The 14,256-nt window shown below is 40.6% G+C and overlaps 1 protein-coding gene across 1 annotated transcript in view; it reads right to left on the bottom strand.

Annotated features, from left to right (window-relative positions):
- abca12 (ATP binding cassette subfamily A member 12) overlaps window positions 1-14,256 on the bottom strand; it is a 63,525-nt gene that overhangs the window by 34,889 nt on the left and 14,380 nt on the right. The window contains exons 19-33 of the mRNA XM_088416148.1: window positions 11,561-14,176; window positions 11,271-11,383; window positions 11,037-11,083; window positions 10,617-10,744; window positions 10,402-10,532; window positions 9,992-10,134; window positions 8,546-8,713; window positions 8,006-8,223; window positions 5,159-6,100; window positions 4,928-5,034; window positions 3,275-3,381; window positions 2,527-2,726; window positions 2,306-2,382; window positions 1,224-1,354; window positions 215-385 (exon numbers count right to left, since the gene is read on the bottom strand). Coding sequence (XP_088272274.1) covers window positions 215-385; window positions 1,224-1,354; window positions 2,306-2,382; window positions 2,527-2,726; window positions 3,275-3,381; window positions 4,928-5,034; window positions 5,159-6,100; window positions 8,006-8,223; window positions 8,546-8,713; window positions 9,992-10,134; window positions 10,402-10,532; window positions 10,617-10,744; window positions 11,037-11,083; window positions 11,271-11,383; window positions 11,561-14,176 — 5,299 coding nt within the window. The remainder of the gene's footprint in view (window positions 1-214; window positions 386-1,223; window positions 1,355-2,305; window positions 2,383-2,526; window positions 2,727-3,274; window positions 3,382-4,927; window positions 5,035-5,158; window positions 6,101-8,005; window positions 8,224-8,545; window positions 8,714-9,991; window positions 10,135-10,401; window positions 10,533-10,616; window positions 10,745-11,036; window positions 11,084-11,270; window positions 11,384-11,560; window positions 14,177-14,256) is intronic.

The raw sequence follows: 14,256 nt of genomic DNA, 5'->3' as shown, positions 1-14,256 counted from the left end.
TTTTCAGTATTTCTCGTATAATTGATCATATTTCATATTCCTCATATAAAATAGCTAATGTAATTTAGCAAGTATCAAATCGAATCAGTGAATGGTGTTATTGATAAACGAGCATGAGAAAAATGGAAAAGAAGAGTAGCATCCAAGACAAAAAAGGAACATGGTCTTGGAAAATGTTCCATTCCATTTCCCTCTTCATGATAATCAGCCTTACTCTGAGAAGGAACTTTTCCATGTCCAGATGGCGAGCCATGAGCAGAGAGAAGGTGTACCAGTCTTCAGCGGACATGGAGCAGAAAGTTTGGAACACTAGCCCATCCGGATCCATGATGCTCAGACGTTGTCGGGAATTGCAGTGACGCAGATTCATCAACCAAGACAGGATCTGTCCAAAAGTCACATATTCAATAACAGAATTTAGATAAACACGGGAGATGACGAAGAACAGGAAATCTGCCCCCCCAAAATGCCATGTTGTTTTAATCTGCATTGACCCATTCGATCCCAAAGATGTATTTTTAGTCCACACGTTCAATCCCGGGTACTTATTTTTATCTTTTTCCATTTCTTTTAAGTGTTTTGCTAAATGAGTATGTCAGAATGGCTCTAAGCCCTAAACTAATCAATTAATTCAAACAGTAAGGTGATCAGTTACTTTAAATACTTTAGTAGGCAATTAACTCATTCACTGCCTATGATGGCTGTGGACATCCAAGATCCATTTTGACTCGGCTGGCAGTCAATGAGTTAATGAAAAATGGTGGAACATGCACAGGTTGAGCTCACCACCTCTGCCTCTCATACAGAGGTTATGGTTCGATTCCGGCTTTGGCCTTCCTGTATGGGTCTTTTCCGGGTACTCCGGTTTACTCCCTCATTCCCGAAAACATGCACGGTTGGTATAATGGCCAATCCAAATTGCCCTTAAGTGTGTCTGTTAACTAATGCCAACTAGTGTGTGTGGCGACTAGTTGACGGTGTACTCCGCCTGCTGCCCAAAGACAGCTGGGATAGGCACCAGCAAGCGGTTAAGAAAATGGATAGCGAAAAGGGGAAAGGGGAAACGCGCTACATACTGATTCGGTGGAGCATTATAACAACGATAATAATAATAATGCATTTTTACAAAGCGCATATCTGGACACTCAAAGATGCTTTAAAAAGGATAAATGATTCATGCACTATGGCTCCCCTGGCCCTATTATAGAATCCCTACTGCTCACCTGTAAATTGTTGCTAGGCATGACTGTGTCCAGGAAATATTGAAGAGCAACTGGATTGAAATCCAAGTGTTTTTGAACATCATGGACAAAAGCGCTTTCATTCTGCAACATCTCGCCAACCGTTAGATTCCCTGAAAAAAAATAAAGGAAGATCACATACTGTACTTTCCACACTATAAGGCGCAAATAAAAGGCTTAAATTTTCTCAAAAACTGACAATGCGCATTATAATCCAGCGCGCCTTAATAAAGCGCATAAATTCTTTAATCCCTATAATTTTTGGGGACGAGAAAAAAAAAATAATCGCCATCTCAATTCTTCAATTTTTACTCCTGCATTAGTTATAAGTGTATTTTTTACAATTTAAATTTTTACACACATACGCCCCTTGTAAAAGAAAGTGCAATTTTATAAAGTAAGTACAGAAACCGATTTGATTTGATATTGTGAGATTCATTCCATGAGAACGCGATTTTTGCTAAATTTGTAAAAAAAAATACAATAAGATACAACTTGGAAAACCAAAATATTACCACAAAGGTGATTTGAAAGTCATTCAAATATCCTGTATTTCTCCTGTATGGCTTCAGCTTTTGCGTATTTTAGTATTTAGGTAAAATTAAAAGAAAAAAATACTTTTTTGTCATGCGAAAAAAAATCAAGTAGAACACACAAAAAATGTCCACTTAATTACAAACGATAACACTGTATTATTGTTTGACAAACCACATTTGTTTTATTTGCATAAATATAAACTGAGATTTTAGACAATTCTCTCCGCATAGATATTTCGAAAAAGTGAGGTCAAACCACAGAACACACGTTTGAGTCAACCAGGTTTGTTCCAAAGTGATCAGTAGGAACATAAACCATGTCAGGCTGTCAATATGAAGGTCCGCAGAGATGTTTATTTTTCATCTATGGAACTGCCTTTGAAAAGTATCTGACCGCTTATTTTTCTGCTAGGCGCTCCGCTAATTGCTAGCAATAGACGCCGTATAATGAAATGTAAACGCCCCATTTCAGAAAAATGTTGTGAATCCATATTTAGATAAGTTTTGAAATATAGTTAAGCGTTTCACCTTGTGATGTGAAGTTGATGTTGAGAGCCTGGAGGCTGCTCGTGTTGAAGCCAAAACTTTCACTGAGCACAGAGGACCTATTATCACACATAAACACACGGACACATATACACATCTATCGTCGATTCAATATTTCAACCATATCCATCCAAATAAAAGAAATAACCGTAATTATAATGTTTTGATTCTTAACGCAGAGATGTCAAAACAAAAAGCTGTACCAGTCTGTGTCGTGGTCATAAGTGGCGGGGTCTCCGACTAACGTCTGGAAGACGGCATCACTCAGATCTGTGGTGTTGACCTGCACAGCTTGCAGTATTATCTGCAGGCCTGGTAGAAGACTGTGACAAAGTTGACCAGGCTCAATGGAGATGGCACCCAAGAGGTGATGGGCAAACTCGGTATTTTCCAATATGCACACCTGAAACGCACCAGCAAACAAGTAGACTCAAACCCTTACTTGGAAACCCCAATTTGAAACCCTCATCCTGTTTTGAAAACTGACTCTCACTGTTGTAAAGTGAATAAAAACTGACAGGAAATTATAAACAAGGTTTTGGATGTTATTAAATTTGTAAAGGCAAAAATGTCTTATTCTTCTATTGGATGTCATTATCTTAGCTTATGGTTTTTGCAGTTTTTGCGCCTTGTGCCTATATAAATTGCGTCACAATTTTAATGGAAAAAATACATCCAGAACGAAAATGCAGAGGTAAAAATGAAAGAATTTACATGACATCATTTCATTTTTTTCATCCCCCAAAAATGAAAACTTGCGGTTGATGCACTGTAGAAGGCGCGCTATATTATAATGCGCACCGGATTACAAGGCGCATTGTCATCTTTTGAGAAGCTTGAAGCCTTTTAGGTGGGCCTTGCAGTGCGGAAAATACGGTAGGTGAAGAAAATACTGTGGGCACTGAACACGTCATTTTAATTCTACATTACGGGTGAATATTTTAAAGGGACCTGAGATCTAAGTTGCTCAAGTTGTTCTGTGAAGCGCGGATCACTCATGTTGGTATGAAGAAGCTGAGAAGCTGTATGGAAGATCTGCTGTAAGTCCATCAGGTTCTCTGCAATGAGAAAAAAAAAACAGATAAGTGGAATGAGAAAGATTAGAGAATAAAACAAAGAGAAAGGAGAAGATTGAACATAAGGGTTTTGTATGTGTGAAAAGATGGCAAGAAATTCCACTGGGGCTTCATTATCAGCCAAACTGTTGCTGGCAAGCATTGGTAGGCAACATGCGGCAAATGATCTGTTTACAGAAAAGGCCTGGAGTGATAGCAACAGATGGGGTCAGTGGGATGTCGATGATGTCATGAATTAAAACAAATCCGACAACATCGTGGGCCAAAAGATCTGATGGCAGAATGTTGAATTAGACAAACTTTAAATTCAAAGTGGTCGATGCAATGAAAATGCCGCTGTGTGTTTGTGCGTGTGCACATGTGTGTTTAATACCATGAAAATGAATATAAGCGCTAACATTGCGAGTGGGCTGTGAAGAAGCATTATCTCACAAGCCCAGAAGCCAATTAGAATTGGAGGTCATAGATGTGCACTTTTGTACGTGAGTTAGAGGTGAGATGTTTTGCGAGGGCCGACAAGATAATTGTTTGAATTCTATTTGGCTAATGAGATTTTGCCGAGCGGTTTTCATTTAAAGCGCCAGACTCGAAGGGAGCGCGGGCTAAACCGGATCAAAGTCATACATGTCCTATCGTGACGGGAGTCGAAAAGACGCATTGAAAAAAAAAGTCATTTGGAAATAGAGTAGTCACAGAAAAAGTCATGTTAATCCAACAGTAATAAATATTTAATGTGTATCGACCTGCTAGACACTTCATTATATGCGTCGAAAGAAGCACTAATCTAATGCATAGCTTCTCAAATGGAGTTATGTGAAAAACGTATGTGAGATTTGAATCGGCTCTTTGCAGGTATCAGTAAAGCTACTCTAATGCTTTTTCTTTTCAAATTAAGAGCAAATAACTTGGAACACGAAGGACCTCATTGCTAAATTGTGTCAACATTTTTGATTTAACAACAGATAAAGTGAACAAAATTCCCCTGTTACAAGTGTGCTGTAAAACATATTTCTGTTGCTATGCATTTGCTATGGTCATGTATTTGTCATTTTGACATTATTATTTATCTATCAGCTTTATTGTATAGGGCTCTGTATGTATTGTTGACACTATTGCTGTGTTTCTTTTTTGGTTTGCTTTGTTATGTTTTTTTTTTCTGTTACTTGGTTTGCTTTGTTATGATTTGTTAGGATTGATGTCTGACAGTATTCAAGCTCTAGATCATAGGTGTTAAACTCCACTCCTCGAGGGCGGGTATCAGTCACATGTTGACACAGAGTCAAGTCAAGCACGCAAGTGTCATGTCGAGCTGTCTTCCTAGTTTCTTTCAGAGTCTAGTTTCCGAGTCCATCTTCCCAGACAGTTGTCATCCTGACCTGACAATATGTAAACATTTGTAATCCATGATGCACTGTAGATACAATAAATGTAAATATTGCAAGTAACAAGGCCTATTTATTTGTGGATCTTTTTTTTCCAATTTAGTTCCTTAGATCATTTTGACAGAAGATGTAAAAGTCAAAGTTACCTTCAGATGCACTGGCAAGCGCTCTGGTCATATTTTTAAGCAGAGCGGCGAATGGAAAGCTATCCGGCAGCATGTCAACAGCATCCCTCAAGAGAGCGAATGATGACCTAGTACGATAAGACAGAATTGGGAGTAAAAACTGGTGAAAAATATGCAAAGGGGATTGAAATAAAAATGTCTAGCTTTTCACTTTTAAAGGCTATAGGTGCTACCAGCTAAACTTGTACTCACATCTGAGCGGCATGGGGAAGAGTGGCAAAAGAGAGGACCCCAAGGGCAGCGTCGATGGCCTCTTCTCGTGAGCCATTCAGAACCCAGGGCAAGTCCCTGGTCGATCCCTTCACGACAATGTTCAGATTGGGATTGGAGAAGAACATGTGAGCCGTCTCCATAATTTCCTCCTCGGAAGGGAGCGACATGGCACCGAACATCGCCAGGTAGTCGATCTCCAGGAAATCTAGGAGGTCATTCACAGGGTCCACCTGGGAAATCAACGGGGCCTCTCGCTTGTGTCGGCTTTTCAACGCGTGGCTAGCATCGATCAGTTCCCGCAGGGGCCAATTCGGAGGGTGCTCCATAGGGGAAAAAAGACCGCTGTTTAACAAATGCCTAAGCATAGCAATGATGTTCTCAGCTAGCTCTGTAAAAAGTTCTGTGATCTCCGGCATATCCACGCCCATCTGAGTCAGGAGGGAGGATAAAAGCCTGAGGAGTTCCGAAATTCTGGGCAGAGCTTGTGTCAGAAGGTCAAGGCCGAATTCGTGTGACGATGCCAACCACGCGGACATCTCAAGCAGCTTCTGCGTGAGTCCTTTTCCGGCATTGGAGGCCAGAAATTCTTCCAGGGCTTGGTAAACCATTGGCTCATCCCCAAATACCTTCAAATGGATCATGGCTTGAATGACATCACTTATCATGTCAAGGAAGGAGCCATTATTGATCTCAGATGAATTGCCCCCCACCAATGAGAAGATGTCATCTAAGGTGACGTTTATGCAAGAGAGGAGGATCGCCACTGCTTCATTGAAGACAATTTCTGATGACCTGTTGTCTTGAATGAGGTGGTGGTTGTTTAAGATGTGTCTCAGCGCTTCCTCCATGGCGTCCACGCACGGCTCCAGCTCGGGCGCCACTTTAAGCAACTCGTCCGACAACACTTGAAGCCAGGATAAACTGTGGAGGAGAACATTTCAATATCAATGAAGCTCACTGTGTGCTTCACAAGACTCAAAAGAAAGTCTGGGCGAAAAAGGACTTTAATGTCTCTGAGGAAGCGCTTCTTTTTTAATTTCAAAGATTATTAGTGTCCTCACAGTGTTGGGCAAAGTAACAGTTCCTCTATCATGAATATTCCTAAAGTTGGGGGTGATCCCTGATCTTTACCTCTTGTCATGCGGTCCTGATAGATTTGCTATCATCTGACGAGCATCATCTTAATCACTGTGTTTTGACCAATACGTAAAGAGGAAAAACATATTAGGAAAAGTCTTGGCGTTTTCCGACCGATACTTTTCTGCTTCAGCTTTCTGACAGCACGTTCCCAAAAAAGGGTACAGTATTTTCCGAGCGCAAGTTGACCTCTCTTAACAGTTGCCCCCACCCGCCCCCCTCTACTTTTTTACTTACATTTAGGCGACTACAAAAACACGATTATAAGTCTAGCCCTGACTTTTCCAAATTTCACCTCGACATCAAAGTTCAAAAGCATGACCATTTAGTTATCTCACTAGCAGTGTGCCAAACCTTGGCCAACATACTGCCAGAATGAGGTGGAAAATAACAGACACAAAAATGTTGAACATATTGCATGATGCTTAAAAATTTCTCTTAAAATACCGCCCTACCTTGTGTGTAGGGTTTGGGCTAGGGTTAGGCTGCTATATTGCTGGGTTAGGGTTATGATATATGTGCTGATATATATATATGCTGAAATATTCCATTTTCTATGTTTCCTATGCAAAAACAGTGTCAACACTTTTCAACCTGAGAAGTAACATAATAAAGGTGCTAATAGACATAGTTTCAATTGCAGTTGAGGTCTTGAGGTCTTGGGAGGAAAGAAACATGGGCAGCTGCAACATAAACGTAAAACATTGAGCATTACCGACAGTGCCGACGGATTCCGAGTATCAAGATATTTCCTATCTGTGCCCTCATTGTAGAGAAGTGTTTTATGTTGTCAGTTAAAAGAATGATTCAAGGTGAATGTACTATTTTGTGCAAGCCTAAAATACACCGGCTTCCATGTTCAAAAACGCTGTCTAGTCTGAAAAAACACACAAGTAAGATTTATTTTTCATAACAGCAATTATTGTCACTCGGTAATGAGAATGCGCTACATTAATGCCATGAGAGTCAAGCCAACGCTAGTTCTCTCCAAAGCTTCAAATAGACTAAAAACAACAGCATGTGAATATGTCTGTATATATATATTTCTATATTTTGTTTGGTTAAATCATCAAGAGTGGTACTACAAATAAACACTGTTGTGGATTTTTTTAGAATTTAGTGAAGATCGATACAAGGTCTGGAAATTAAATGATCTTTTATTTAGGTTTTTTTCATTTGAAACTTCAAAGACACAAGTCTAAACAGAACATTATGGTGTTCTGTAAGATGGAGTGTGAAGGGACAAGTAAAAGTGAAGATTCTTATTAACTCAAGGGCGTGAACGTCTACAGTCCTCGAGGGCCTGCATGTTTTACTCTGTTTTTCTCTCTCAACATACTTGATTCAAATGATTATGCTTATGAACAATTTCCCATTATTAAGGTAATTCATTTCGCCTTCGGTATCAATCCCAACATTCCAAGCATGCCGGTGAAATGTTCCCACTATTTCCCATTTTCTAACCCAAAAAGTACCATTGACATACCCAAAATTCCATATCATTCCACATCAGATTATTTCATTCCAATGCCTCTTCATTTGGCGCTACGCCTTCACGCTCAATTTTTTTGAACTTCTTTGGGAGTTTTCATTTTTTGTACATTTACTCGAGCACAAAAATCGGCTTAGTACATCTCGCGCCGTGTGTACTGTGAATACTTTGTCTACCTGTGTCATATGTGCAATCACCTGTTTTGCAGCAGCGAGTGTTGGAGCTGCTGGTACCAGTGAAGCTGAGCACTAGGGCTTAGGGGCTGGCCCAGCAGCTCAAAGAAGTGGCTGGACACATTTGTGATCAGCTGCTCCATCACATGCGCTTTCATTATGTTGACTCCATACAGAGATTTTGTAGCATTGACAATCCGGGCAGCAGCGTCCCCGGCAGTGATTGGTTCCATATGGTGGAGCTGAAAGGACAAACGTTCTTATGTGTGTCAACATTGCCACCAAATGGTAGAAGTGTGACAAGCACTAGAATTGGCATTTCTGTTTGTGATGTCATAGGCGCCTACATATTATGCATATGTGCTGTGTAAATAATTCTAGAAGTCATCTCTTGTGGAAATGTAAATCCCCTTGATAAATGAATGTGACTTGGAAAGATGTGGGGGGTTATCAAAGTAAAATAAAAATCACAACCAATCTCCTTTAATCACTTTTATGGTAATACCTCAGACTCAGAGCGAACTTCCTGATGTTGGCTAATGAATTTCTGTTTGCTGTACTCACACTGGTGTTGAGATGGAGGCACTCATAATTGCTAGGAGCGTAGGTCTCCAGAATAGGCTGCAAACTGATGTTACACCACATTTCAATGACGCCATGGCTTAAACCAGCCGCAACCCTGATTGCCTCCCACGCTTTCACAGCTTCACTGCACTCCAGCGTTCCATTTGCCTAAAAAAAAATATAAACAAAATACGACAATGTCAATCACCTCCCGCCTTTTGTTGCCTGTTGTCGCCTTTCATCACACCCCTTCGAGGAAACCAGTTGGGCTAGCAAGAGTGTGACGAAGGCAACAAAGAGTTTGTCTGAAAGGCAGCGGCACACTGGATACCCGATAATCTCTATTTGTGCATCAACACAATGTAAATGGCACAGGGCTCACACAGGTATCAACACTTCTTATCACTGGACACCCACACAGAGAAATGAATACAAAAAATTCTTAAAACAGGTGTGTCTCTACATAGCTATGTACTGCACGCACAGTATAATAATGACAATACAAAAATAATCCGTAAAATGAATTCTGACATCTGCCGGAAAATGCATTATACTGTATATTGCCAAAATGTGAACAGACTGAGAACTACGTATGTGGTAATCAGTTGTGGGGATACAGGGCTAATCTGTTTTTCACCATTTCGGTGTTTCCTAATTTTTTTTTTTTTTTTTTTGGGGGGGGGGGTTAAAATGGAGCACCGGTGTTACTTGTCCACCACATGATACAGTATAAATGTGAGGGCACTCATTACAATTAGTGGTTATTTGGCACAAATGTTGTTAGCTATAAATGGTCCAATTTTGAAGCAATTTGTATGGGGAAGAAGTTCAAAGAAAGTACTTTTCACAAATCATCTTTATTCTTAACTTCTGATTGAAAAGTTTGATTGACACATCTGATGTTTTGTTGCTATTCCCTTTAACGCAGCTCCATCGAGTGGATGGATAATGCAACCCCAGCCACTACAGTAGCTTCTGTTCTATGCACCTTATAATGTTGTGTGCCCTATATATGAAAACCATTTTAAAAAATTTATTGAGGGTGTGACTTTTAATCCAGTGTGCCTAGTTTGGCACATCGTGGAATGATAATTTTTTTATTTTTCATGGCTCAAACACATAAGGATGTGTATTACAATACTGAAGCTTTATTAAATACACTCGGCAATATTTTAGCACTAGTTTTATCTGTAGTGTGTCAAATTTAGAAAACATAGAAAAATATTTACTCTACAAATATTCAAACATAGCTTTTGAATGACATTATTGGAAAATAACTACCAGTACATTAAAAAGGGGGACATCGAAAATAAGATGAGCAGCAACTAGATGAATAAAAGATAGCATATATAGCAGATGTTGGATGACATTGTTAAATATCGTACAGCCAAAGACAGTGACTCAACAAAGTTCATCGCTGTCCTGAGGACAAAAGATGGGCATTACCTGTTGAGCAGCCAACAATGTTTGTTCTATGGCAGGCTGAATATTTTCCGAGATGGCCGACAAGTTAAAATGACTGCTGTTCACAGACTGTGCAATTTCTCTCATCAGAGTCACCACAGGCTCCGCAAGGCTTAGTAACAGCACTGTGAGAAAAACAATGTTAAAAGGCTTGACCAATCAGACACTTTGAAAAGCCTTCTTAAAAAGAGACAAATGTGAAACCTGTCAAGTAAACTTTGCTATTTGTTCAAGTGATTGTTAGTGTGTGCGTGTCATTGCTACAATGTTCAAAATACAACCTGCATAAAATCAAACTGTTTTATTTTTCATTACATGGTTTTGAATGTTGTACTTTTATTGTGTGTGTTTGCTTCATTGACCAAGCTGAAATCTGAGCAGTATATACTCACTGTTCTCTGCTTGCTCGGCGTTGACTATACATGCTACGACTTTTTCAAAAGAGGGGAAAAAAGCCATGACGTCATCCCATTGCTGCATTTCACTGAATGTTGATAGTACAGCCTCCATCATCTTTTTAAGCCTGAGCAAAAACAAAATATCTTTTGGCTAAAGAGCAGACTCATGTACCCTTAATTATTATTGTCCTTGGCCCGATCAAATTTACTTGTGCCACGTCTCTTGGTCAGCCTGCCCGGTCAATATCTGTTGAAGCACCGGACTGAGATGGGATAAGGCCTCCAGAGATGGAGTCAGATTACCTAAACCTGGACCATCCATAAAAATCCGCCAAATCTGTTTAAAAAAAAATAAAAATACAAATAGGGAAAGAGTAGATCAAAAAACACAGGCGGTAATTAATCCATAATTTTCCATTTAGAAAGAGGTATGAAGGTTATCAGTTAGTTTGCTTGTGATAATCAGTTACATTTCACAATGTTGCTGTTAGGTGCGGTTCAGACAGTCAAGCAAGCGCAACAAATATGACATTCAGATAGTATCACCTCGTGATTGCATTTTTATAACTGCACACGTTCTTTGTGACCTTATACAACACTTGTCTGAAATGCATGCATGGAGCTTTTACCTGGTCTAAAATCCCTGTCAGAATTTCTATTGTTCCATTTTCGAGGCCTGCATTTGGTGAAATCACAAAAAAGTACATTGTTAGTTTTACTGGCAAGCTTTGCAGAGCTAATCAAACTTGGAGACGCAAAGTCTTAAAAAAGAAACACTTTGGTCATGATGTTTCTGTTATTTTCTGTTATTTTAATGTAAGGCAACCAACATTCCATCATAGTTAACACTGAGGGTGATTTACCTTGGCTGGAGTCCAAGATGACTTGGGTGATGTTGATAACGACAGAAATGTAGTACTGGGCTGTGCTGTTTGGTGGCAGGAGGCTTCTAATTGTCTTCATTTCGTTCAAAATGCTTTAAAAAAAAAAAGAACGGCAATATTCCCATGGTAAATTAGCAAAGCATTGTAAAAACATGTTGTATGTTTTATACTTTCCCTATATATATATATACACACACATATATATGTTTGAATGACTTTCATTTATACCGAAGTTCTTCGAACCTGTCAAAACTGACAAAGGCACTCACATGACGTTCCAGTTGTCTGGTCCATTGGCGACGGCGATGGTCTCAAAATACGTTGTGATTACTCTGAGGCCTGGGATCAGGTAGACAGCAAACTCGCCAGGAATCAGCTGCTGAACAAGTATATGGCTTCTATTGAGGATATCGAGGGTGAGATTGAGTGATGTGGAAAAGGAAGAGTTCTGTTCGACAAAGAGGACCAATGAATCGCCAACAATTTGCTGGATGTTATCCTGGACGGACTGCGGTAGCAGTGGTGCGTCCTGGCTCAGGATCTGCATGAAACTGTGGACGGCTTCCATGATGGCAGCAAACAAGTGTTCAAACTGTTGCTCTCCTGGTTGCTCAAACACCATAATCGCTTTGCTCAAGGACTGAGTGATATTGCTGATGATGAAGAGGTAATCCAACTGTTCACCAGTGAGATACTTTCCCATTGTTTGCAAAAGGAGGTGAAGGTCTTTTACAGGTGTGGAAACATTCGTGGAAGGGTTTCCCCAGTGGAGCATACTGGTAAAAAATGTCGTGACGTTAGGTTCTGTCATCCATTCGTGTATAAGATTGAAATAGAAATGAATTTGTTGCTCAGTTTCATGTAGTATGTTTGTGGTGAAGAACGGTTCGCCACCAAAGGTTTGAAAAGTCTCATCCTGAATTTCAATGTTGATGGTGACATAGTTCAGAATTTCCCTCAGAATGGCAATAGTTGCTTGCCCGATTTTCCTGACGTCCGCACCCTCCGTTGGGTGCTGGAAGTACTCGATCTGGTTGTTTATTGCCAAAGTCAAATTTGTCTGCGCTAGTTGCAATGTCACTTGCAATTGCGTGAGACGGATAAAGGGGTGGACGAGCTCTGACACGGAGCTGCCGTTTGTCACGTTTTCCAATCTCTGCAAATACCACAGCATGATTTCCAAGTATCTTCTGGTAACTTCCTCGGAGTACGGTACCGACATGGCGTCAAGAATTTGCTTCACGGGTTCAGGGTCTGCGGCCACTTTCAAAAGACCTTCTATCACTCTGATTTCCTTCGTGATCTCCGGAGTACTCAGATTGTTCATCTGGAGGTTCATTTTGATATTGTTCAGGGTGTCGTTCAAAACATGTATGACAGGCATTTGTGAACTGGAGTTCCAATGGACTTGGATGAGGTCATTTGCGGTTTTATTGACGATGATTGGAACAAGGGAGATGATGGCTGTATGATCTTGCAGAGCAGGTATGTTTACCAGGAATTTGCTGGCCCTGTCTATTAATTCCGTAACACACTGGACTGTCAGTGCTGCATTGTGCTGTACTTTGAAACACTTTGGAACGTTGGCTAGCTCCATTACGTTGACTAACAGCTCACTAACGTTGGCAGCTCCTGCAAGGTGTGCAATGTAGTTGATCTCTTCTAGGGTGATGTTTGACTGTCTCAGAGCATTCTGTAAATGGGAGACTGTAATATTTGGCATTTCTACAACCAGCCTGATGAAGTGCAGTGTCTGATTGAACGCTTTGACGTAGGCAGCATCATTCGGAGATAAAAACAGTGAAAAGAAAGCAGATGCAACCTCTTCATAATATCCATATTTGCCAAACTTGCTAGTTAAGCTGATGGTGACATTGACGTTGGCCGAGAGCGTCAAGTTGACGACTTCGTTCAAAAATGTGAAGAATTCTGAGATTGCCGATGAACAGTTGTGTTCTGACGCACATAAAGACAAGTGATATTGCAATGTTTTGAAATCTTGATAAGCAGAGCTCTCTTGGAACTCTGCTGGTAAGAATGCAAGAAATGTTTGCATCACAAGATCCAGGGCTGCTTCCGGGCCAATCTGAGTGAGGTTATCAAGGCTCTCAGGGGTGAGGAGATTGAAAAGGTCCGCGACAGCTTGGTGGAGGTCAGTCACTTCAGCTGCGCATATTTCCTCATGAGGCGACAAGTTCTGTTGGATCCGTCGCAGCTTATACAAGGACACTAAACTATCTTGAAGCTGAAGAATATATGCTAGAATTATATTAGCTGGGTCATGATTGGGTGAATCGACCACTTCTGTGAGAAGCTCCATAGCTCTAAGGATGGCCTCCACAATGCCTGATGAGGTTTGGTTGGTGAATGGCTTTAAGGCTTCTAAGAAATGAGCCGCTACTTCTTGGTCAAAATAATTGGAGTAGGTAAGTAGCGTGTGCCCCATAACATAGGAGAGCGCCATTGTGAGGTTACCCTCAGAGGAAAGCAATTGCGTTAATAACCGCTCCAATTCAGGCATTGTAGGGTCCGTCTCGTTGAAGGTAAAAATATGCTGGTTCTCTCGCCCAAGCTTGACAGCAGCGTTGATGATGTCGGAGGTATTGATTGGGCTGTTGCTGAAAAGCAGCGGAAGCAGCGGGGACAGGCCTGTGCACTCAAACAGTTCGCTTAAAATGGGAAACATGACTTCGGGGTTTGAGATATTTTGATCCGACAGTCTGGAGATGTTCCAAACGAAGCCGTCCAGTTTGTTCATTAAGTTGATCAGGTACGCAGAGAGTGCATCACCCCCTTGAATTTCATGAGTTAAATATGAAGCCGTCATATTCTTGACAAAGTCGGCGTACACGTGCTGTAATAGACTGACGGTTGCTTTCAGACCACTAGAGACAATGAAAGGAAAGGAGAAAAAGGGAAATACAGTTAGATATATACAATTGGGATTGTGGTTAGGCAAAGCAAA

The sequence above is a fragment of the Hippichthys cyanospilos genome, chromosome 5, assembly GCF_059441005.1.
Source record: "Hippichthys cyanospilos isolate Australia breed blue-spotted pipefish chromosome 5, RoL_Hcya_1.0, whole genome shotgun sequence".
NCBI lineage: Eukaryota > Metazoa > Chordata > Actinopteri > Syngnathiformes > Syngnathidae > Hippichthys > Hippichthys cyanospilos.
Note: the sequence above shows the minus strand (reverse complement) of the source record. Positions and strands in the feature narration are given on the sequence as shown.